The sequence below is a fragment of the Hermetia illucens genome, chromosome 4 (assembly GCF_905115235.1).
Source record: "Hermetia illucens chromosome 4, iHerIll2.2.curated.20191125, whole genome shotgun sequence".
In the NCBI taxonomy this organism is placed as follows: Eukaryota; Metazoa; Arthropoda; class Insecta; order Diptera; family Stratiomyidae; genus Hermetia; species Hermetia illucens.
The window spans coordinates 83,002,555-83,029,349 of record NC_051852.1 but is presented as its reverse complement, the minus strand read 5'-3'; the positions used below and the strand labels follow the sequence as shown (position 1 = coordinate 83,029,349).

The window sequence follows — 26,795 nt, the reverse complement described above, 5'->3', positions numbered from 1 at the left end:
ATTACGGCGATCGACATAAACCTGACGTACGACGGTTTACCTGTTTTACACTGTTATTTCCTAACGACGCGAAATATGGAAAATGACTTTGCCATACATTCTGCACTATCTCTAAATACAAACAGTGCCAAAAAACAATTCCATGGATCCGACACACGAGATGACTCCCTTAATTTTCAAGATAAATATCCAGTGTACTCAGAATGGCCTATAATTCAAATACTCAACAACAGATGGGTTATGGATAGATGACGTCACTGGAAATGCGCTCTTACTGTTGTCTCTTCAATTTTCTCTTAATATTGTGTTTCTCGATCAGCTGGTTGCCATGTACTCGCTTGTTTGGGACCAAATAGTCCAGAACTGTCATCTCGTGTACACACGTGTGATTGCAGTGCGGCACTATTGTGGTTAGGAGCTCACTGAAGTGTGTTGCTCGCGTGATACTTTGTTTTGCGTGAAATTTCGTTCATGATACGTGAAAAATGAGTGCTTCGTGGCGTGAAATTGATTTATATCCAACGGATTTGCAGTTTTCTGTGTTCACTTCGGAGGATGTGAAAAAGTTGAGTGTTTTGAAAGTCATTACCGGGCTAACTTTCGACAGCCTGGGTAGAGCCTTACCTGGCGGATTATATGATCCTGTGATGGGGGCTCATGGCAAGTCAATGGAACCCTGTCAGACTTGCTTCTCCATATCATACTGCCCAGGTCACTTTGGACATATCGAACTCAATGCGTTAGTGTATAATCCATTTTTCGTCAAACTCATCCACGACATCTTGAAGATTTCTTGTTTGGATTGCCACCGACTGCAATTTAAAGGTAGTACGTATGCATGACATATTTTGCGGTCCTTGCTCAAAAAGCGTATTTTTGTTTGTTCAGATCATTTTCAGCAAATTCTTTCGACTCAACTAGACCTGGTGGACGCTGGACATATTACGGAGGCACAAGAATTAGAAGTGTTCAAGTCGGAAGTGGTTTTTGGCAGTCAGGAAAGTAGTCAACAAGTAGAAAATGTGGATACACTTCATCCGAAAATACAGGAAATGCGGAAGCTGTTGGAAGAAGGTAATGCGAAAAATATCGCTACAGAATAGTATTGGCCTTACAAAAGTGCGGGACTAATCCTTCCTCAAACTAAAGTCTTGTAATTATATCTGTTGACCCGCGATGCCCTGGTGAGTTTTGTGCCATGCGATGTCTTGAAAACCACAAGATCTAAGGAAAGTTTGCCTGTCTTTGACTTGCCTTTGTGTTTGCTTTAAATTTTCTCAATCGTGTTTATCCGGTGAATGAGGGTTGATTAATACCGTAATTCATCATCATCATCAACGGCGAAACAACCAGTATCCAATCTAGGCCTGCCTTAATAAGGAACTTCAGACATCCCGGTTTTGTGCCGAAGTCCACCAATTCGATATTCCTAAAAGCTGTCTCGCGTCCTGATGTACGCCATCGCTCCATCTCAGGCAGGGTCTGCCTCGACTTCTTTTTTTACCATATATGTTGCCCTTATAGACTTTCCGGGCTGGATCATCCTCATCCAAACGGATTAAGTGACGCGCCCACCGTAACCTATTGAGCCGGATTTTATCCACAACCTGACGGTCATGGTATCGCTCATAGATTTCGTCGTTATATAGGCTACAGAATCGTCCATCCTCATGTAGGGGGCCAATAATTCTTTGGAGGATTCTTCTATCGAACACAGCCAAGTGTTCGGAATTTTTCTTGCTAAGAATCTAAGTCTCTGAGGAATACATGAGGACTGGCAAGATCATTGTAGCTGTTATCGGTTGTGATTTTCAACCCTATATAGGAGAAATTATCAACGGTCTGAAAGTTGTAGTCTCCTATCTGTATTCTTCTCGTTTGACCAGTGCGGTTTGATGCTGTTGGTTGGTTGGTCTTCGCTGCTGACGTTGCCACAATATATTTTGTCTTGTCTTAATTGATGTGCTGACCAAGATCTCGCGCCGCCTGCTCAATCTAGATGAAGGCAGTTTTTACGTCTCGGGTGGTTCTTCCCAAGATGTCGATATCGTCAGCATAGGCTAGTAGTTGGGTGGACTTAAAGAGGATCGTAACCCTAACATTTACCTCAGCATTACGGATCAACTTCTCCAGGGACAGGTTAAAGAGGATACATGATAGGGCATCCCCTTGTCGTAGACCGCTGTGGATGTCGAATGATCTTGAGAGTGATCCTGCTGCTTTTATCTGGCCTCGCACATTGGCCAGGGTCAGCCTAGTCAGTCTTATTCATTTCATCGGGATACCGGATTTTCTCATGGCCGTGTACATTTTTACTCTGGCTATGCTGTCATAGACGGTTTTAGAGTCGATGAAAAGATGGTGAAACTGATTTCCATATTCCAACAGCTTTTTCATTGCTTGTCGCAGAGAGAAAGTCTGATCTGTTGCTGATTTGCCTGGAGTGAAGCCTCTTTGGTATGGACCAATGATGTTCTGGGCATATGGGGCTATCCGGCCTAGCAAGATTGCGGAGAATATCTTATAGATGGTATTCAGCAATGTGATACCTCTATAATTGATTGATCTTTTCAATCACCTGAAGAATGTTATCATAAATACGGCCACCAACATACTTAGCCCCACCCGCAAAAAGAGTCGGAACGGCTGGTTTGACGATGAATGTAAGCTAGCAACGGAACGGAATAATGCTGCATACCGAGTAATGTTGCATTCTCAACGAACGAGGGCCTGCGCGGAGACTTATCATGAACTCCGGCGAGCGGAGAAGCGACTTCACAGACGGAAAAAGGAAGGAAGATGAACTACTGAACAATCAGAACATCGACGAGGTGGAGGTCCCGCCAACTGAAGACGACGGACAAATACTGCCATAACCAAGTATAGCAGAAACAGTATGTGCAATTCATCGGCTTAAAAATCATAAGTCACCAGGAGCCGATGGAATTACAGCCGAATTTGTTAAATATGGAGGCGACCAATTACACCAAGTGGTTCATCAACTTGTGCTCAAGGTGTGGGAGAGCGAATCAATGCCTGACGACGGGCAAAGATGCATTATCTGTCTCATACTTAAAAAGGGAGATATCGCACAGAGCAGCAATAATAGAGGTATCACATTGCTGAGTACCATCTATAAGATATTCTCCGCCATCTTGCTAGGCCGGAAAGCCCCATATGCCCAGAACATCATTGGTCCACACCAAAGGCGCTTCAGTCCAGGCAAATCAGCAACAGATCAAATTTTCTTTCTGCGGCAAGCGATGGAAAAACTGTTGGAATATGGACATCAATTGCGCCATCTTTCATCGACTTTAAAGCCGCCTATGATAACATAGCTGGAATAAAACTTTATGCGGTCATAAGAGAATTCGGTATACCGACGAAATTGATAAAATTGACGAGGCTGACCCTGACCAATGTGCGAGGCCAAATAAAAATAAAAGGATTACTCTCAAGACCATTCGTTATTAACAACGGTCTAAGACAAGGGGATGCTCTATCATGGGTCCTTTTTAACCTGGCCCTAGAGAAGTTGATCATCTGAAGAATGGCCCGAGACGTACAAACTGCCTTCATCCAGGGCTGCACATCAATGAAAGCAAGACAAAATATATTGTGGTAACGTCAGCACCGAAGACGAACGAACTAATAACATTAAACCGCACTGGTCAAACAGGAAGAATAAGGATAGGACAATACAATTTTGAGACCGTTGACAATTTCTCCTATCTAGGGTCGAAAATCACACCCGATAACAGCTACGATGATGAAATCCACGCACGGTTGTTGGTAGCCTATTTCAGCTTACAAAAAAACTGTTCCGCTCGAAACGTCTCACCATAGGGTCAAAGCTCTTACTGTACAAGACTATGATCTTGCCAGTCCTCATATATTCCTCGGAGGCTTGGGTTCTTAGCAAGAAAAATTCCGAACTCTTGGCCACATTCGAGAGAAGAATTTTTGGCCCCTGCATGAGGATGGACAATTTCGTAGCCTACATAACGACGAAAAATATGAGCGATAGCATGATCGTCAGGATAAAATCGGGCTCAATAGGTTACGGTAGGCGGGTCACTTAATCCGTTTAGATGAGGAAAGTCTATGAGGGCAATATCTATGGTAGAAAAAGAAGACGAGGCAGACTCTGAATGAGATGGAGGGATGGCGTAGGTCAGGACGCCAGACAACTTTTAGGGATATTGATTTGGTGGACCTCGGCGCAAAACCGGGATGTCTGGAGTTCCTTATTAAGGCAGGCCTAGATCGGATACTGGTTGTTGCACCGTTGATGATGATGATGATGAAGTACATACTTTCAATATTCATAATTTCGGAACCTAATAGCGACATCTTAGCCAATCGAAAACGTAATTACAACGTCAGATCAATTTTTCGCAAGAGGTTATCACTTTTTAGGAAACAAGATGAGATAATATGTATGTACATAAATGCAAACAACTTGAATTTGGGATTTGTTTTTTTTTTATTCAAGGTACTAATTACAATTTCGCTTGTTAATTCACATGTTACCTCGCAGTGGAAATGTACAGGTGTGCATTTGAATAGTTCGTTCCTCAAATAAAAATTGCGGTTTAGGTAAATTTGATGTCCTAGACGTTATTCGATTGCGGGAAATGATCACTAGGCAAATACGCTTGAATTTTATACTCCTTGGAGTATAAAATTGGATTGGGTGATTGTATGTCGGTAGAATTGGGAAATGTTACTCTGCGAATTGAGGAATGCGCTTCTTGAGTTTATGGTGCCAAGTACTGATTTGAGGAGTATGTTTTTGATTATTAAATAAATCGATTGTTCTCCAAGACTCCTTTCTAATTTCTGAATGTCAAATACCAGGGAACAGAAATCACAATATATTAGGCAAACTGTTCATTCTGAAATTAATTTAAATGTGTTTATTGCTTTAAGCTGATTTTTACGTTTTCGATACGAAATTTTCCTCATAGTACTATAGGCGAAGCGAAAATAATGCTGACTCTTTTGAGTCGACTCAGCTAAGTGAGTAATATTGACTGTAATAGGAAGTAAAGATATTAGTCGATACGATTGACTCTACTTGGCCCCTGGTTTGGAGACCACTATAACTTTGGCCACTTTCCATTGTCAGTGGACGTATTTTAATCTGAATCTAAAAGCTGCATTAATTATTTGTAATAATTTGATTAGACCTTCTCTGGAAATTCTTTTAGTATTCTCTCTGCAATAAGTTCGTACCCAGGAGCTTTATTAGGAGACACATTGGTTAATGGCGACTTTTCTGACTAGGGTTAAGCATGTAGACGCTTGTGTATCTAGAGGCTGGAAGATACTTTCTAGATGCCTATCTGACTTATCCTGTGCAGAACGAAACCAATGCCCGTTTCCCTTTCTTAATATGTGGGATTTTTTGTCTGGGTCTTTTCAGATCTTTCGCAGCTTTGCTTAGTGATAAGCCTGTGTCTTTTTATGCTGTCAGCATTGAGATATATCTGCTGAAGGACTTGTTTTTATATATGTTAATTGAGGCCTTTAGCTTGTTGGTCAGAAAGTTTAAGATTTTTTCCCTTTCCGTTTTGCGGTTTTTTGCCCTAGATTGCGAGCTCTACGTTTTTCTGCAATTAATTTGTGAACCCCTGCAGGACAGTCAGTATATTTTTTATGCAGTCCATGATGAGCAGGAGTGCTTTTCCAAGCAGATCGATCTCCTCCTTGGGATGATGAGCAGTTTTAATTTGGTCATTTATACAAAACGTTTTCTTGGATGAACTTTTTGAATACTACCCACTTTATTTGAATATTAGTCGGTCTGGGAGGATAGTCTTCTCTCCTCACTTTTTCGCTCACCAGAACCTTAACAGGCGCGTGATCGGACATTATGCTTTCATTATTGACAACATGAGGGTATTCGTCTGAGATTCCTTTAGTTACGAAGAAATCAATGACATCGGATGTTTTTGTTTCGTCAGTGGGCCAGTATGTAGGCTTACCGTTGGATTGGAAATTGCACTTTTGTGTTCCTCCTGCATCAAATAATACTCTGCCTCTGAATGTTTTTAACGTAGACCCCTAGCATCTATTATTTGCGTTAAAGTCACCTCCTAAAATGAAGAAGCTTTCGATGAGCTGGAAGAATCGGGCAAAATCTTCGTTTTTAAGAGTAGACTAGGACTTCTTTACAACTGTTAAGTAGTTGTACACCAATAGTCTCAAACTTCATTTTTTTCCTCTTCAATTTTCTGTTCTTCTTGGTGTGTAATATCCTCTTTAACGAAGATTGTAGTTCCTCCTCTGGCTGTGGGGTGTGTTAGATGGTACGAGCCAAGGTTTTCAGCGTCAGTGGATTGCGTGCGATGCCTCTCTCATATAAGGTGTATGTCTATCTTCTCAGTATTAAGATAGACTTCTAACTCCTGCAGGTGCTGTTGCTGTCCATTTGTATTCCACATTATGATTTTCACAATTTGGTTACCATTATCATTTTTTTTGGTTAGTGCCTTATCACCTACGAGTATTCTATATTTTAAGATTTAACAACAGGTCTTGGGTTGTTTTATCGTGGCTCAGTTTGTCGTTTTTTGGGGAGCTGCCAACTTTGGCGGCAGCGGTCCTTTACGTCTTAGCTTCTGTAATTCTTTCGCTACTGCATAGTTTCTGTAATTGGCTGAGTTGCCAGGGAGGCTCTGTTGTTTGGACATTTTGATGATTCATGGTCACCAGCATATGTCACATAACTGGGATTTCGATTATAGTATCTTTATGTGTCATTGAAACCTTGCCATCTTTTGCACTGGGATATTAGGTCGCTGAACTTTCTCAGTGCTTTTATTTTGATCTTCCTAATAAGGGTAGTTGCGAATTTTGTTTGCGTCTTCACTATTATCGAACGTAACAGTGGGAGTTCTCGCTTACTGATTACTGTTTCTACTTTTTCATTGTTTTTTTTTCTTTTTAAGATTTTGTTTGCAAAAGAAATCCTCATTAAATCGGTCTGTTTGTCCGTGTGTTTGTCTGTCTATCACACGCACTTTTCTGAGAAACGGTTGTACCGATTAACACGAAATTTGGTGAGAAGCTTGTTGGGTAACAAATGAAAGCTCTCAATTAGTACTTTTCCAAGACGGTCTTAGTTTTTACATTTGTTAGAAAGGCGGGGAGTGGGAGGGTGGAAAGTGATGATTTCTTTAACGGACCCATTCTCAGAAACTATCCAACCGAAGAATCATGAAGCTGCTTCTATATGGTGCCCAAGCCTTAAAATACTCTCCATTTCGATATCTGCTCAAATTAAGTTAATACTATATATTACCATATTTTTATGGAAATTGAGTAAAAGCCCTTCTTAAGTTTATCCCAAAGTAGTAGTATAGAATATAATAGGAAGCATGTTATCCCCAGGTTTATCAAAATCATACTATTAGTAGCAAACTTACACTAGCTCAAAGTTGACTTTGCCGTGTAAATTTGCTGCAACTAAATACCAATATCACACTGAAGTGAGTAGTTTGACATGCTAAATGCATATACATAACGGGCTACGTACAAATGGGATAGTTCTACACTCAAATATACTCACAGAAGAAGCAAACAAAATCTTTCATACCTGAAGCGGCGAGCTTCCGGTTTTCCGACTTGTTTCAATATAATCACAGGGTCTAAGATCTTAAAACTCTTTTCCTTTAGGTCTTCTACAATGTCGTCTTTTTGGCACGTTAGATGAAGTGCCCTAGCCATAATCTTGAGAGGCATGTTCTTTTGTCTTCATACGTGTACCATTGGATTTTTCCATGATCAGCTTTTCCGAGAGGGCTCTGTAGTCATCTGTGGTTACAGTATATATTTTTCAAACTTTGTTGTTTAGAGCAATTATTTTGCGGCACTTTTGTGTGAAACAAAACCTTATTAGAATCGAGACGGTGTCTGTCTGTCCGTTCGTCTGTCTGTCTGTCTGTCATACCTGATTTATTCGGAAACGGCTGGACCGATTGTCATGAAATTCGGTTAGAGTATGTAATCTGGTGTCCCCTTTGCATGTAGTAAGTGGCGCCATTTTGTGTTAAGTTTGAGGGTGGCTCCCCATACATGTGAATGGAGGGTGCAAATTTTTTTTTCACAGAATTTGGCCATGTATCGAACGAAAGGTCTCAATTAGTACTTTTCGAAACTGGTTCAATATTTGATATTGGGTGAAACATAGGGGAGTGAGGGCTCAAAATATGACCCCCAAAAAGTGTAACAGGTCTCGTTCTCAGAAACTATCCAACCGAAAAATCTGAAAAAAAAATCACAGTAGTGCATCTCCACGAAATCTAGGCCTCAAAATATATCCGGTTCCGATATCTGCACAAATAAAGTTAATAATAGTATATTTTAGAAATTTACCCGGCACCCCCTTACGTTCATCCCAGAAGTACAAAATTTGATATGCATGTAAAGAAGAACATAATACACAATTTGTTCAAGTTTGAAGAAAATCGATCCATTATTAACAAAGTTATAGGGGGTAAAACTTTACCATTTTTTGTGAATTTCGTGCACTCTACAACCTGCATGACGTCATCATCACATACCAATTCGTCAATACCACAACGAAATGAGTTCGTATGAATGGAGTCGCAAAGAATTATTTTGTTTTAGTTTTTTAGTCATTTGTATATGAATATCAATTATAATACTCCAACCAGACACGTGTGTATGTAGGTATATAATATATGCGTGCTAATGAACTTTGCGGGTAGTGCCTAATTCAGATAGATATAAGAAGTAAATCCGAAATATGGGTACGATCAATTTATATACGTGCATATATGTGTACAGTATTCGGAAATAGGCAGTTTGTTTGTTTAGGGTGAGTGTAATATCTATGGCTGTAATATGTATGTATGTCTCGTAGTTTGGAAAAATATGAAGGAATATGTTGGATTTGTAGCTATATATGGATAGAAAATGTGCTTTGAAATTTCTTACATAAGATGAACACAAAACCTTTACAACCGAAGCGCGAGCTTCCGATATTCCGACTTGTTTAGTTTTAGGTTTTCCCTTTGGCTTGGACTTTTTTGGCACTACTTGTTAGATGAAGCTACTAGCCCAATTCGTTCAACTTGGCACGACCAGGTTTGATGTGGGCATTTATATTTCGATTTCATGACAGCCATTCGCTTGGTTTTAACTCGTCATACATTCATTTTTCCCGTGCTATGTTGTACAAGTTGTTCGAATGTCACGATATGGACGTGCTGGGTTGGATTTATTGGTAAAACAGATATTCAAACAGGTGGCGTTTCTCAAGTGTTTTTTGCATCAAATAATGGGGTCTGGAATGCTCAAGTGGTTAGAACGCTGGGCCGTCGTAGCGGAAGGTCGCAATTCAATGGCAGAAAGATTTTGTTATCGTGACGGGATGTCGGATACCAGTTGACTCAGTTCCGATTGAGTACCTGAATCAAATCAGGGGTAATAATCTCTGACGGACCCAATGCTGATCACATTTCCTCCTACAGTGTACTGTAGTGCACCGTTACGGTTTTTAATGAAGTGCTCAGACACACTTCAAGGCTCTGATCCAATGTAGATTGTTCCGCTAACGATTATTATTATTAATGGGGTCGGGAAGGTCATGAGAACTCATATCAATACTTTGAAATTGAGATCATGATATAAGGTTAAGTGTAAACAAGAAAAATATTGTTTTCGAAACCACTTTCAAACATTAACATTGTTCGTGTGATCAGGCTTTAGCGTCCACGAAAATATCAAACCTACTTTTCTAACAACATTTTTTTCTAGATTGCAAATCCATATACCATGTATATTATATTTCCAGGATCCGCATCGGTGCAGAAAACCAAAACCAACTGCGCAATTCGTTCAGCTATAGTGAATTCGGCTTTACAAAGGAAACCTGGTCAGAAATGCCTATATTGTCAAAATGTGTTGAAGAAGGTCCGTTATTCCTTTAAGAAACTCGTCATTTCCATAACGAAAGGAGAAAGGCAGGCCTTGAAGTAAGTGAAATCCACCTTTTTTGGTTGCATTGCATACTAATTCAAAACTAAATATTATCTTCAGGGAACAGAACATGATTCAAGCAGACAACAATGTTTCAAATAAAGTTATCTTGGCAGATGAATGTCGCGAATATTTACGGCAGATCTATTCAAATGCACCTGAACTATTGAGGAAACTGTTCCCGGTTCTCAACAGTTATCCGGAAAACGTAAAGTTCCCGATGGATTGTTTTTTTATGGATGTGGTCATAGTAACGCCACCAAAAGCTCGACCAACGAACGTGTTGCGTGACGAAATTTTGGAGCATCCTCAAACGATTTTATATAAAAATATAATTGAATCGAATTCAGTTTTGCGTCTGGTTTTGTTGAATTTGAAAAATACGGCTGAAAATCTGAAACCTGAATCTAAGGTTCGTAATAAGTTCTACATCAATATTATTGCGGCAAAGGTGTCAGTGCCAGTAAGCTGAAAAATCGTTTTCAGATCAAAATAATGACTTTGCAGTTAGAAATTAGGCTAATCAGATTTATCTTTATATTTAGTCGTTAGAATGTTTTTAAACATTATATTAAATTTAAAATTGAAACCCTTTTGTTCTCTTAGGCTCTGTATGAATCTGCACGTGGATCAACCCCCTATGAGAAAATGTATTATGCATGGCAGGATCTTCAAGTAAACATTGATCAACTGTTAGATGTTAGTGGTACAAGAGACAAATTACGAGCGCAAGGACTGAAACAGGTAAACATTATCTGGTCCATTGATTGAGCATTTTAAACATTGACTTAATTTTACTTACTACAGCTACTCGAGAAAAAAGAAGGTTTAATTCGTAAACATATGATGGGTAAACGTGTAAACTTCGCAGCGCGAACAGTTATTACTCCCGATCCAAATATAAATGTTGAAGAAGTAGGTGTTCCTGATCTCTTTGCCAAGAAACTTTCCTACCCTGTACCGGTTACATCGTGGAATATATCCCAGCTTCGTAAAATGGTGATTAATGGGCCAAACATACATCCTGGGTTCGTATATTGCCAATTAATCTTTAGATATTTTTGATAAATTTACTTTTGGAAATGTATAGAGCTAATTATATCGAAGATGAAAAAGGTCATAAAATGGTTATTCCTGCCGATAACGCCAGCAAACGTGAAAGTATGGCAAAATTACTTTTGACAAAACCAGAGAATGGTGTTAAAACTGTTCATCGCCACTTATTGAATGGAGACATTTTGCTATTCAATCGTCAGCCAAGCCTTCATAAACCCAGTATCATGGCACATAAGGCGAGAATTCTTCAGGGGGAGAAGACATTCCGCTTGCATTATTCGAATTGCAAAGCTTATAACGCTGATTTCGATGGTGATGAAATGAACGCACATTTTCCTCAAAGTGAAGTGGCACGAAGTGAAGCTTATAACATAGGTAAACATGTCTTTTGTATTTATGCATTTTGGTAATATTTTTTTGCTCTGAGTGTAAATAAATATTTCTTAGTGCACATCAACTCAAGCCAATAAGTCGAGGATATATAAATAAATACCGATATAGAGCATATTATTTTCCCTTTTTTCAGTAAATGTACCAAACCAATACTTGGTCCCGAAAGACGGCACCCCATTAGGCGGTCTTATTCAAGATCATGTTATATCTGGTGTGAAACTTTCAATTAGAGGGAGATTTTTCAACAGGTTAGTTGCCGAAAGTATGATAGATAAGTAGGTTAGAGTTAATACGATATTATTTTACTTTTACAGAGAAGATTATCATCAACTTGTCTATCAAGGACTTTCTCATTTGAAAGGAAACATTAAATTATTGCCACCGACCATACTGAAACCGTTCAGATTATGGTCTGGAAAACAAGTAAGTAAAAAGTGAAATTCAAGATGTAGTACGTTTGAAATAGAATACACATAATAATAATAATCGTTGGAGCTACAATCCATACTGGATCAAGTGATTGAAGTGTGTTAGAGCACTTCATTCAAGACCGTAGCGGCACACTACAGTACACTGTAAGAGGCAATGTGGTCAGCGTTGCGCTCGTCCGAGAATATTACCCTGATTTGACTTAGGTACTCATTCACAGCTGAGTCGACTGGTATCCGATATACAGCCACGATAACAAATCCACTGCCACCAGTGAGATTTGAACCGCCGCCTTCTGCTACGACAATGCAGCGCTCTAACCACTTGTGCCATCTGGACACGATATTGTTATTTATTTGCAGTAAATTTACATGGTAAAGTCAATTTTGAGCTACTGTAATTTTGTTACTAATAGTATGATTTTGCTCAAACTTGGGGATAATATGCTTCATATTATATTTTATACTACTACCAACTTTTATAACTCTGAGATAAAGTTAAGGGGGTTTTTACTCAATTTCCCCAAAAATATCGTAATATACTATTATTAGCTTAATTTGAACGGATTTCGATATGGAGAGTATTTTGAGGCCTGGACACAATATAAAGGCAGCTTCATGAATTTTCTCAATTTTTTCGGTTGGATAGTTTCTGAGAATGGGTCCTTTAAAGAAATCATCACTTAGCACCCCTCCCACTCCCCGCCTTTTTAACGAATCTCAAAACTAAGACCGGCTTCGGCACTTGCCGAACTTACTAATCGAGACTTTTCATTTGATACCCCACATGACTATATTCGGTGCAAAAAATGTTTGCACCCCCCTTTTACATGTATGGGAACCCGCCCTAAATTTCAACGTAGAATGGTATCACTCACTGCATGTCTGGGCGTTCATAGTTCCCACCTTTTCACCAAATTCCGTGTCAATCGGTATAGCCGTTTATGAGAACAGTGCCTGTGACAGACAGACAGACATTGAACCGATTTTAATAAGGTTTTGTTTTGCAAACAAAACTACTGGGGATATCGAACTGGTACGTAAACAAAATTGGGGTTGAACTATTGAGAATTGCCTGCAGTTCATATCGATAAACTCGGCATGCTTTCATGATCAGCCAATGTTTATACGCAGGATTCTGATGTTCTGCATTAGTCGTTTTCTAACTGCTTTTTCATAACTACTAACGGTACCCACGCCGTGGAGATCGATGTAAAAACTGTCAGAGACCACTCACGTTTATCGATGCATCGCCTTCGATTTCTATCGATCCGCTCCTTGTATGACTTCAACCCATTCAGAGGATTAAAAGATTGATCCTTGCAATAAGTGCCGTATGCGGATCCCTTGCCTGCCTGCCTGCCCTGCTATTTGCTACAAAAAGAGCGGTTAGCGAGTATACTTGTTGATATTATTGTACCGGAACGTCAACCACGAGGCAAGTCCATCCGCTCTTCTGTGAAATTTCTGCGACACATTCGAAATTTGGATATAGTAGTCCGTATTCGCCGTGGGAGATTTTCCAAATCGTTTTTCATCCAAATTTTTCAATATAAAAGTAGATATTCTGTGTAGTTTGATAGCCGCGACTTTTCCACAATATTCTCGAAGTTGTTGGAGATGAATAGAGCCTAGAAATGTCTGGTCTATTCGATGAATCCATCTCCAAAAATTGTGTACACGCTCCTTTTAATTCTTCCTGAGATTTCGGCGACTTCTTGACCTATGCGATGCGAAGATGCCCGCTTTGCGATCATCAAGTCATACACATTATCTGATGGTGACCGGGATTGTGTTGCCGCATCCGTTACCTACGCAAACTTGTTGAAGTGGCCACTATATATTACGGCGAAGCTGTTGCAGCAGGCGTACCGCGATTAGCGATTCTGACGCTACATTATTGCATCTTTGACTGCACATTGTTCAAGTACATAGTTCGCCACGAAGTGTGGAGGCGTTCACAATCAACATCAAGTCCAATCGACCACATTAATTTAACTTATTGATGATCACAATGCAATTTAAACCCCAAAAGGTTTCAGCGATCGGCCCATCATTCAATCATGGGAGAATTATCTTCCCGAAACTGCGCGCCTTGTGTCCGATGGAGAAATGAGGATGAGGTCTTGTTTATTGAGTTGTATATCTTCGGCATACATAAACAGGAATATCACGTTGCTAGGTACCATCTATAAGATATTCTCCGCTTTCTTGCTGGGTCGGATAGCCCCATACGCTCAAAACATCATTGGTCCATACCAAAGAAGCTTCACTCCAGGCAAATAAGCAACAGATCAGATTATCTCTCTGCGACAAGCGATGGAAAAACTGTTGGAATATGGGCATTAATTGCACCATCTTTCATCGACTTTAAAGCCGCCTATGATAGCATAATCAAAATAAAACTTTACGGGGCCATGAGAGAATTCGGTATCCCGACGAAATTAATAACACTGACTAGGCTGATCCTGACCAATTTTCGAGGCCAAATAAAAGTAGCAAGATAACTCTCGAGGCCATTCGACATGACCAACGGTCTAAGACAAGGGGATGCCCTATTATGTGTTCTCTTTAACCTGGCACTGGAGAAGTTGATCCGTGATGCTGAGGTAAATGCGAGAGGTATGAACGTCTTTAAGTCGACCCAACTACTGGTCTATACTAACTATGTCGACATCATGTAAAGAATGACCCGAGACGTACAAACTGCCTTCATCCAGATCGAGCAGGCGACACGAGATCTTAGGCTGCACATCAATGAAGGCAAGATAAAGTATATGGGGGCAATGTCAGCACCAAAAACCAACCAACCAACAATATCAAACCGTACTGATCAAACAGGAAGAATAAGGATAGGAGACTATAACTTTGAGACCGTTGATAATTTCTCCTATCTAGGGTCGAAAATCACAACCGATAACAGCTACGACGATTAAATCCACGCCCGTTTGTTGTCAGCCAACAGAGCCTATTTTAGCTTACAAAAACTGTTCCGCTCGAAACGTCCCACCATAGGGTCAAAGCTCTTACTGTGCAAGACTATGGTCTTGCCAGTTCTTATGTATTCCTCGTAGACTTGGCTTCTTAGCAAGAAAAATTGCGAACTATTGGCCGCGTTCAAGAAAAGAATCCTCCGAAGAATTGTTGGCCCCCTAGTGGAGGATGAACGATTCCGTAGCCTATATAACGACGAAATCTACATGACCGCCATGTGGATAAAATCCAATAGATTACGGTAAGCGGGTTACTTAATCCGTAAGGATGAGGATGTCTATAAGGGGAATATCTATGGTAGAAAAAGAAGACGAGGCAGACCCTGCTTGAGATGAGACAATGGGTAGGCCAGGACGCCAGACAGCTTTTAGGTATATCGAATTGGTGGACCTTTGCACGAAACCAGGATGTCTGAAGTTTCTTATTAAAGCAGGCCTAGACCGGATACCAGTTGATATCTTCAGCAAAACGGAACATAAGTGTAAGATGATCCCAAACATTGGGAGGAACTATTTTTTTTGTGCTTACCTTTGACCCTTCTCCCTTTTTGTCTATTGACATAAATCAAAATTCACCTTTTATCGAGCAACAAATCAATTTGGTTTTAATTGTTTATTTTCCTATAATTAAACTCAAAATAAGAAATCATGTGTCTTTAGAAGCTTTTTAAAACTTATTTATTCTAAAAAAAGTGGTTTGTGGCAGTAATGTTACATTGCCTGAAAAATCGTTAAAAAGCTAGATATAGTGATATAAACGAAAGCAGTTATTATTTTTGTTGTAGAATAATGCTGCTCCACATTTTTCGTATAACGTTTGTGTTACACCAATTTGCCAATTTGGCATTTTGCATCTTTTTCTTTTTTCCGCCCATATTGGCCAGAGTTCAATTTGGTCTTGACGACTTGAGGGGGAGCATGATAAGCCGGCTATTTGTGTTTTTTTTTTCCTTGAATTTCAGGGTCAATCTTTTTACACTACGTTTTAGAAGTTTACAAATTAATGTTGATGTAAGATTTACGATGTTATTGTCTTTCCAAGGAACAAGTTGTAATATCCACTCCTTCAGCATTACAAACAAACTCGACAGAAGATCAAATTTTAGTCTTCACCGTTTCCTTGTCGTTAGGCAACTTACAATTCGGCATTCTATTTTGTCTTATTGTTCCAATGCTGAGAATTCCTTCATTTGCTAAATATACAGGTAGTGGCAAAGAAGTAAAATAATTATCAAAGTAAAGTTGATAGTTATTGTTTCGTGGAATCAATCGCGCCAGTCTCATGACAACATTGGAAGATGCGCCTAAGTTGGGCTCATTATTATCAACGACATTTTCTTTGGCGGTTTCTGACCCAATTTTATACGCAAATCTTAAAGAACCGCAAAGAATATATATTTTATATCCCCATTTGTGAGACTTGTCGGGGATGTATCTTTTCAAGATTACTTGACTACTCATCGACGCAAAGGTTTACGAGGAACTTTACTGAAATTCTTATTCAACTTATCAATCAAAGGACATATTTTGAAAATTCTGTCATAATTTTCATCAGCCGACCCCTCTTGTGAACGGATCAAAGGCTGAAGAAAGAGAAGAAGTTGTCAGATTTTTGCTGTTGTCATTGAAGTGTATGTGACATCTAATATTTTCAATTTTTTTAAAAGGCATTGTTTCTTTGATTTTCGGTGTCCCATTTTTTTTGCTCCAGTGACTGGCTCCACTAGGAAGTTATCTCAACGACATCAAGTAGACAGTCCCAATAAACGCCTGTATATCAATCTGTGATACACGAAATGTGTCATTGATATCTTTCTGAGCAATGTATAAATTGGTTTCATTCGCAAAAAACTGCAGCATTTCTTTCGACAAGAAATAAAAAAAAAGATTGTACTGGTGTATCAAGGGCTTTTATGTCATCGCAAAAAGTTGTATTTCCTGTGATACGCAATTATTGCTTCTTCAAAATTAAATTTTTTTTCGATCACATTAAGTTTTCATAATGCTTTTTTTGGCGTTGCGTACCTCCTGCTCCTATAACGGAATAGATGAAGTCGTTATCAGCCAATGGATAACTGCACCAAGAAATTGTTTCACGCATTAACGCAACCTGGATGAAGTGGCGTTCCACAACTGGTGTTCTTTGTGATCGAAGTATCAACGAACGTCTGAAATCTAAAATTTACCGCCATGTCGTCCGTTCTGTCGCTCTCTATAGTTCTGACTATAAAAGACAATGAACGGCGTCTTGCGGTAATGGAGACGAAGATGTTGCGTTGGACGAGTCGCGTGACAGGTTGTGATCATTTCCGAAATGCGGATATGGCTTGTACCGATCGTGGAAAAATTGCGAGAGAGATATTTTCGATGGTATGGTCACATAAGTCGCGCTAACAAGAATTCTTGCCAAAATTGGTGTGAACATCAAAAACGATGGTAAACGACCAATGGCCGGCCTAAACAACGGTGGCTTGATACGCTGGATGAGAATTTAAAAACCTCGAGATTGCATCCAAATCAGGCATTTAATAGGGCTGAATGGCCGAACCGATCACGACGAGCCGACCCCGCTTGAGTACTATCATTGTCAAATTGAGCCCATCTTCACTCTCTTCAAGAAGTGCTAAAGTTTCGTCGTTGCTCAAATGCTCTAAAAACAAAAATTAGCGCTATAAAGCAATGTATCATATATGTACCAAATGCAAATTAGCGAAATAAAAGAAAAATAAGTTTCTTTTTGCTTTGGATTTGACTAAAATCACAAAAAAAACCATGAAATTATGTACGATAATAAAACCGGTTTTGCAAAAAGAATTTAATCACATACCGCACTTATGCACTGAACTTTTGACGGTACTTATTCATTTGTCCTGTTCTATCTTATTTTATATGACGCAAGTTTTATGTCAGTTATGTTACAATACTCAATATTTTAACATTCAACCGGAATAATGAAGTTATTGTCCATATTAAGGTTTGTAATATAAATGTCACATGGCCTGATAAAGGGTTAAGTGAGTTCTATGGCTCTACAAATTTTTAATGAATTGTTCCATGTACTCCCGAAAAGTATCAGTTGGCATTTGGAAGAGGACATTTAGCATTTGGAGACGAAAACAGGTTTCAAAGGAGAACGAGATACGTTGATTTTGATATTTCTAAAATTTTTGTCTATTTTATTCTTTAAAATGCCTCAAAATTATCTGCTCCTGGTTTGAAATTAAGGTTGGTGAGTTTTGAAAATTGGTCAAAATAATTGTCTTTATCCATCCGTAAATTTTTAAATGTAGCGATATGAATTTATTCAGATTTTCTGGTTGAATATATGTATTGGTTGTTTTATTTCTCTATCATCAGCATCATCAACGGCGCAACAACCGGTATCCGGTCTAGGCCTCCCTTAATAAGGAACTCCAGACATCCCGGTTTGGCGCCGAGGTTCACCAATTCGATATCTCTAAAAGCTGTCTGGCGTCCTGACCTGCGTCATCGCTCCATCTCAGGCAGGGTCTGTCTCGTCTTCTTTTTCTGCCACAGATATTGCCCTTTCCGCCATAGATATTGACTTTCCGGGCTGGATCATCCTCATCCACAAGGATTAAGTGACCCGCCCACCATAACCTATTGAGCCGGATTTTATCCACAACTTGACGGTCATGGTATCGCTCATAGATTTCGTCGTTATGTCGGCTACGGAATTTATATATTTTATTTCTCTATCACTTAGGTTAAATCAAAAGTGGAATTAGCCTCGAAGCGTTGCGATCAGGGCCTTCCATTTCCCATGTTTAACATATCCTCTCGCATGTATAACGAGCCCCGTTAAAGTTCGACTCCAAAATTCTTATCCCATTCGGTAGAAAGTTTGGCTCGTCTAAATTGAGTGCGCCACTTTTTTCGACCGTAAGGTTGCTCCGGGTGGAGTTTAGAGGTCTTCTAATCGCCGCCCAAGATATTAAGCCATTACTGTTTCGGTCGGCCCGTGTGTGGTTTGATATTGACTGTGATTTTCAGGCTCTCCTTAACGGGCGAGTTCTGATCAGTGCAGATTATAGATCATACCTCTCCACGATGTGTGCTATGCCAGTGACTCAACCCAGCACCTTCGTCTTTATTACAATTCACAATTTTTAGTAATCGAATGATAGTGAGTCGATTTCAATTCTAACTAGAGTTGAAAGGTACTTCGATGAATGCATAGCAATATCATACATGTAAGGTCAACGTTCCTATGTACAAAGTGTCTCGTTGGCGATGATCGTAATTTTAATGGTGGATGCACCATTCGTTTACGGAAAATTCTTCCACTGAATGGCAGTTACTTACTCAACAAAATTACAATTTTCCACACCTCCATCAGAAATAAATGAAAAAATACCCATTAATATGTAGTTTTCGAAAATGGTGTCAAATGTTACAAATCACCATCTCGAGTAAAGGTTCCTTGCAAAAATCCTAGATACCTATCGAAGTTCGCCTCGTTGGAGGTACCCAATGCTATGGCTGGCATGCGGCTCGTGATGAACTTTGCGAATGACTTGAATTCGGCACTTAGCTGAACAAAATTCCAATCAAATATCATGTCTGTATCGGCACCAAGATACAACTTGATTTTATCTAAGTACATTAAATGTGTCAGCTTGTAGTTAGCACTTAAGCCATATTTTGTTGCATAGTGATGGCCTCCATCATCATTTAGTAGACATGAAAGGGAGTGGTACTGAACTATAGAGAGCTCAAGAAGGAAGATACTGGCGGGCTCTGAGGCGTCGTTACCTTGAGATGAACGCACTAACAAGGTGCTATGCTACCCTTCCATAACCGCCGACAAATCAATACAATACAGGCTTAGGACATCGATTAAAGGATTATATATAGTTGTGCTGGCCGCAGAAATTAAAAAGAAGGTTTACTGCATATTCTTTAAGTACATTATCTCAAGAATTCTCTCTCTCAAGTTCTCATCAAATTTGGTGATAATCAGACCATTACGTCCGAAGTTATAGCTATTTACAATGAATTACCTCGTTTTCTTGCGTAGTTGTACCTAGGCTTTCGAACCTTCATCGCAGGATATACTGTTTGTAGTTGCAGCCACATGAGAAACTATAATGTCTTGTTGCCAGCATCAAATCGGGTTGGAGTCTGCAGAAGGAATACTGTATGATCCTGGAATCGACGACTCAATATAAATAGATAAGTTACTTTTTAAAACGAAAAACACAAATGTGGAAACTCATGATTTTGTAAATGTGCCTTTGTAGTGGCCACGATTACCAAAAAACTCCTAGTAGAATCAGCGCCAAGTTTTTCCACTTATTTATTAGGATAATAGATAGTCGTTGAACGAACAATTCTTAAAGAAAAACATTTTTTAATAAAAAAAAAACTCTTTTTAGGCAAAAAAAAACAAAAATTTCTACATCTGAAAAAAGTAAACATGTTGGTAAAAATGTCGTCATTTTGTTAATAGTCCGTATTTTGAGAAATCCTTCGTTCAGCGACTAGATATTAGGCCTACAAATAAGTTCTGTCGGTTTTCACAATAGATGGCGTAGCTTGTTTTTTATTCCATTGATCCACATTTCCAAACATTCATCGGAAAGCTACTGTCAATAGGCACAAACGTCAGTATAAATTATTTAATTGAAGTGTAAACAACAATACTTTTTTCATCAACGAAAATGGCCACTTTTGTACCAAATAATGTGTTTTTGCGGGGAGTTCTACTTCATTATTTCAATATGAAGAAAAAAGCAACCGAAAATCATCGCATTTTGGTGGAAGTTTATGGTGACCATGCTCTATCTGAACGAACGTGTCAGAGTGGTTTGGACGGTTTAAAAGTGGCAATTTTGACTTGGAACACGAAGAGCGCGCCGGACGGCCAACCATTTTTGAAGATGAAGAATTAGAAGCATTGCTCGACCAAGATCCATCGCAACCGGAAGAAGAACTTGGAGTCACTCGGCAAGCCATTTCCAACCGTTTAAAAGCAACGGGAATGATCCGAAAGGTCGGAAATTGGGTTCCGTATGAACTGAAGCCAAGAGACGTCGAACGCCGTTTTTTCACGTGCGAACATCTGCTCCAACGACAAGAAAGTAAGGGTTTTCTGCATCGAATAGTTACTGGCGATGAAAAGTGGATCCATTACGATAATCCCAAGAGTCGGGCAACGTGGGGATACCCCGGCCATGCCTCATCATCGACGGCCAAAGCGAATATTCATGGTGAGAAGATCATGCTGTGTATATGGTGGGACCAGCTGGGTGTGGTATACTATGAGCTGCTAAAACCGAACGAAACGGTCACGGGCAAACTCTACCGACGTCAAATGATGCGTTTGAGCCGCGAACTCAAGACAAAACGGCCTCAATACCAGCAAAGGCATGATACAGTTATTTTGCAACATGACAATGCTCGTCCACATGTTGCACAGCCCGTTAAAACATATCTAGAAACGTTGAAATGGGAAGTCCTACCCCACCCGCTGTACTCTCCAGACATTGCTCCTTCTGATTACCATTTGTTCCGGTCGATGCAGCATGGCTTGGCTGACCAGCACTTCTCCAATTACGACAAACTCAAAAAATGGCTCGATGAGTGAATAGCGGCCAAGCAGGCCAATTTTTGGCGCGATGGTATCTATGAATTGTCTGAAAGATGGAAGAAAGTTGTGGCTAGCGATGGGCAATACTTTGAACAATGAATGTATAACCAATTTTTCACAATAAAGCTTCAAATTTAAAGAAAAAACCGACAGAACTTATTTGTAGGCCCTATAAAACGATATACTAATGAAATTTTTTTTAAATTCTGATTTTGACTGTACCGTTATCGAGTTATCGTGTCCACCGCAAACCGTTCCCCAAAAAACCAACAGCTGTAGATTCACCATTTTCATATTTTGAAAAAAAATTTAATCAATGAAATTTAATGTCATATCACCCACTGAAATTGTACTCGTATATAACCCCTTAACCTGATGTGCGGGATGTTGACAAAAGTTGTTGCATAATTGATATAGCAACTTAAGACATTTTTTTTATTTCTAGTTGTCTGTCCTAAAAATACCGAATCAATAATGACTTGCTCTTCGCAACCAGTCCAGACGCCGTTCATTATATTTTATATTCGGGGGGTAAGCAAGAAATCGGTCTTATGTCTGCGGATTCCTGCACCGTGTCCTTTTTAATGACAAGATAGGCGTTCTTTGCAGTGAAGAAGGGTGAAAATGCCTTCGGCTGACTAATATCCTAGTTTATACTATGTGCCAATCGATTGCGCATTCTGGGAAATTTTTATATAAGAAATTCTAAACCCAATCTAGACCAGCGTCTCTCCAGTTCTTGGAGCTGTTTAACTATGGCTCGTCGAACCTCCCCTTAGGTAACATCTACGGTCGGTTAACCTTCAAACTCAACTCTAACATTGTTTTGCTTTGGTAACCGAAAACTACACTGTCTGGACACTCTGCTGGGTTTTGTTGAGTTATCTGAAAATGCTCCGCTGGTTCGTGGCTTATGTTGCATTCTCAACACGTTCGAAGTGACGACAGGAAGTTTCTGTTTGAGTGTGTTCGTAATTTCAAGTCTCATTGGGGATGACATACCTCTGCACTTTATTCACTACCTATTTGCTGGTATTGCTTGTATACCTTAAAGAGTCGCGCCGACGTTCCATACGAATTTTCCATTTTGGATATTTACGGTCGTTCAAACCAATAATTATTATTAATTTTAAAAAATTCTGTTTTTTTTTTTATTTTTACTAGGTCATATCAACAATAATAATGAACATTATCCCAGATGGCAATCCTGCGATCAATTTAACTTCCAATGCAAAAATAGGTGCAAAAGTAAGTTCAACGAATTTCTCTAAACACCATCTCTCCAAGTCACACTCATTACTTTCAGATTTGGCAAACAGAAAACAGTCATACAACAATTTATGGCGGTACTCCTCTGCAAGGCAATGACATGACTGAATCAGAGGTGAGGATTCGCAAAGGGGAGCTACTTGTTGGCGTATTGGACAAACAACAGTATGGAGCAACGCCCTATGGTCTTATACACTGCATGTATGAGGTAAATAGTACCTTTATAGTCCTCCACGAAACATGTTGTGATGTTTATATTTCCTTTCGAAACAGCTATACGGCGGCGATTGCTCCACGCGCTTATTGACGTCATTCACAAAACTTTTTACGTATTTTCTACAACGCGAAGGATTCACGCTTGGTGTGCACGATATTCTGATAACAGCTGAGGCAGATGAAAGTCGTCGAAAAATTATCAAGGAATGTCGCCAAGTGGGAAACTCTATTGCTGCAGAAGCGCTAGATCTCGATCCAGATATTTCACCCGAGATTCTTGCTGAAAAGATGAATGAAGCATACAAGGAGAATCCAAGATTTCGCGTGTTATTAGATAGGAAATATAAGTCCGTTCTAGATAACTACACGAATAACATAAACAAGTAAGTTGTGTTCTTTTAATATAAATCTCTAAGAAATACAAACCAGGTATTTTCTTCGCAGAACTTGCTTACCTGCAGGGTTAACGTGTAAATTCCCTGAAAATAATTTACAACTGATGGTGTTATCTGGTGCTAAAGGGTCGATGGTTAATACAATGCAAATTTCTTGTTTACTCGGTCAAATAGAATTGGAAGGAAAGCGTCCACCGCTCATGATTTCGGGTAATTATGATCTTTCAGCATAACAAAAATGATTTTAATGTAAGTTCACGCAATTTAGGAAAATCGTTACCAAGCTTCCCGAAATTCGAAACGTCTCCTCGATCAGGTGGTTTCATAGATGGACGTTTCATGACAGGAATCCAGCCTCAAGAATTTTTCTTCCATTGTATGGCAGGACGTGAAGTAAGTACCTTTGTTGTAATTCATTTGAAGTACTTTCGAGAAAATCTATCTAAATTAATTGATATTAGCATATTAAGCAGAAAACAATGTAGAGTCATAATTTAAAATTGAAGATGAATCCAATGATTACTTCATTGAAACGTGAAAAATTAATATTGATCCAACATTCTTCAGGGTCTTATCGATACTGCTGTAAAAACAAGTAGATCTGGTTACCTACAGCGCTGCTTAATCAAGCATTTGGAAGGTCTTAGTGTCGGATATGATCTTACAGTTCGGGACAGTGATAACTGTGTAGTGCAGGTAAAACCAAGCGGACGGTTCGCTGAATAACGATGTTCCCTAAAATCCTTCATTCTATTCTCATATTTTTTCACCCAGTTTCTCTACGGTGAAGATGGGTTGGATGTATGTAAATCACAATTTCTCAACATGAAAAATATGAAATTTTTGGACGAGAATCTTGATGTGATTAAACATGCGACTAGCGAGGACGACAAGGAGATTGATCAAAAGTTGCGGAAGTATCATAAAAAGTTAAGATCTTGGCGAAAAAAGAATCGTGATATTGCAAATAAGCAGAGGATTTCCAGTTTCCAGCAATTTTCTGCTGAACTTCGTACAGAGATCGAGGTGGAAAATCCTCGAAAGTTAAATAGGAAGACTGGTCGACTAAAGATTGATGAGAAGATTATTGCATTATGGAAAAAAGCTGATGTCGAACAGAAAGAAAGGTAAGAGAAACGGATCACATAATTTACGTTTTCTTATCTGAATCCGTTCTTATTTCCTTGGGTTGTTTTGTTTTCTGTTTCAGTTATTCGAAAAGATATAGTAAATGTCCCGATCCCTGTAATTCTAAATTTAAACCGGATTCATTTTACGGAGCGGTATCAGAATACTTAGAGAATCTAATGGAAAATTATACAGTGAAAGAACCTACCCGTAAAGATGAAATTAGAGATATATTATATACGAAAGGCATACGGTCAATAGCAGCACCTGGGGAGCCAGTTGGTAAGTTCCAATTTAGGGGTTTCTGTGCAATTTCCAAAAAGAGTTCTCTAATCGTAAAGCCTATATTTTCAGGATCCCTAGCAGCGCAATCAATCGGAGAACCTTCCACTCAAATGACACTCAACACTTTCCATTTTGCTGGGAGAGGCGAAATGAACGTTACTTTGGGTATTCCACGTCTCAGGGAAATCCTAATGTTAGCTTCTGTGAATATAAAAACTCCATCAATGGATATTCCATTTAAACCTAATCAAGAAAAAAATGCGGAAAAACTTAGAATAAAGTTGAACAGAGTTACACTGGCTGATGTTCTAGAACGTAAGCAAGAAAACTACTTTTGCAACCATAGCCCCAAAGCCATGATTATCTGAAAATATTCCAGATGTTAACTATATGCACCAGTTGGTTCTACAGCCGGAGAGATCATACCAATATCAGATATACTTCAAATTTCTACCAAGAGAGGCCTACGCTGAAGATTTCTGTGTAAAACCGAAACAGATCATAAAATATGTTAGTCAGACATTCATTAAATTGATGTTTAGGGCTATCGGTAGATCAGCGAAAAGTAAACATACAGTGTGAGTAGTCAAAGCATGCCTTTGAATCCTATTCCTGTTTTACTCATCCTTCCATTATTGTTGGCTTTCTAGTGTTGAAATCGGTGACAAAGAATCTAAAGGAGATAATGCGCAAGACGACGATGATCGCGATGTTGAAGGCACAAATAATGAACCAAATGCCGAAATAAATGACTCTTCAGACGATGAGCTTGCTACGGTAAACTGTCTGTTATAAAAAGAAACAGTAAATTTTGACCTAACCAATTGCAGGGTGAAGATGACGCGACGGGGATAAAATTGAAAACTAAAAAGCAAGATGAATTGGAGTATGATGAACCCGAAGTAGAAGAAGAGCAGATGGATGCTGATGGTAGATTATGTCATATTTGTGTGGCCAAATCAAATTAATTATTATATTTTGTTTCGCTCAGGGGCCGAAGAAGATGACGCGCTGGATGATCAGGACAGCAGTCAAGAGGATCATTCCGAAGAAATGAATGCAAATGATTTATTCGAATCGGTCATGAGTAACAAAATGGTGAATGATTACGAATACGACAGAGTGAACTATTTGTGGTGCAAAATAACTTTCAATGTGAGTGTTTTCTGACGCCTGCAATATTGTTGAACGTTTCGTTAAAAACTTTCATTACAGCTACCTATAAAGTATAAGAAGATTGATATTTCCAACATAATCAGGGAAGTTGCGAAAAAGGCAGTCATTCACGAAGTAGAAAATATAAAACGAGCTATTACGTACACAAACAATAGTGACATTACTCTGAAGACAGATGGGATCAACATTGTTGTAAGCAAATGAATTAATCCTTACATATCATTTGATGACAACCGATTTTTTTCTAACCATTCCTGGCTCTATAAAAGTTTCTTTTTATCTTGCTTCCTGCACTAATCAAATGTTTCACTTTTTCAGGAAATGTTCAAATACAATAAAATATTGGATCTAAATCGACTCTACACAAATGACGTCCATGCCGTAGCTAAAACCTATGGCATTGAAGCAGCAGCCAGAGTTATTGTGAAAGAAGTAAAGAATGTGTTTCAAGTGTATGGTATCACGGTGAATCCTCGCCATTTGCTATTGATTGCGGATTATATGACGTTTGATGGTACATTCAAGCCGTTGAGTCGAAAAGGAATGGAATATTCGTCATCACCACTTCAGCAAATGTCATTCGAATCCTGTCTCCAATTCTTGAAATCAGCGACAATACTGGGTATAGCTTATGAAATTGTTGATTGGCACAGTTATAACTTTCTACTTTTCAATACTTTCTCAGGCAAAGAAGATGATTTGGGCTCGCCTTCGGGAAGACTTATGGTTGGTTTACCTATTAAAAGTGGCACAGGGGCATTCTCACTGATGACCAAAATTTGTTGAATTAATGAATATTTTAAATATATAACATTGAAAGAATACATCTGAA

The 26,795-nt window shown here is 39.1% G+C and overlaps 1 protein-coding gene across 1 annotated transcript; it reads left to right on the top strand.

Moving 5' to 3' along the window:
- The first annotated feature begins 369 nt into the window (after positions 1–369).
- Positions 370–26,795, top strand: LOC119655354 (DNA-directed RNA polymerase I subunit RPA1). The gene is made up of 25 exons (XM_038061205.1): positions 370–825; positions 889–1,074; positions 9,827–10,007; positions 10,072–10,423; positions 10,618–10,755; positions 10,819–11,039; positions 11,102–11,442; positions 11,594–11,708; positions 11,775–11,883; positions 22,659–22,742; positions 22,801–22,971; positions 23,037–23,362; positions 23,424–23,584; positions 23,643–23,767; positions 23,942–24,070; positions 24,149–24,501; positions 24,585–24,784; positions 24,857–25,102; positions 25,167–25,365; positions 25,438–25,564; positions 25,618–25,717; positions 25,779–25,942; positions 26,003–26,155; positions 26,282–26,585; positions 26,649–26,795. The coding sequence occupies exons 1-25, from the start codon at positions 486–488 to the stop codon at positions 26,747–26,749; spliced, it is 4,926 nt and encodes a 1,641-aa protein (XP_037917133.1). The 5' UTR covers positions 370–485; the 3' UTR covers positions 26,750–26,795.

Bases quoted from the DNA above. Each gene is read 5' to 3' on its own strand.
- LOC119655354 (XM_038061205.1), top strand. From the start codon at position 486: ATGAGTGCTTCGTGGCGTGAAATTGATTTATATCCAACGGATTTGCAG. The intron at 826-888 runs GTAGTACGTATG...TTGTTTGTTCAG, and splicing joins CCACCGACTGCAATTTAAAG to ATCATTTTCAGCAAATTCTT. The intron at 10,008-10,071 runs GTAAGTGAAATC...TATTATCTTCAG, and splicing joins GGAGAAAGGCAGGCCTTGAA to GGAACAGAACATGATTCAAG.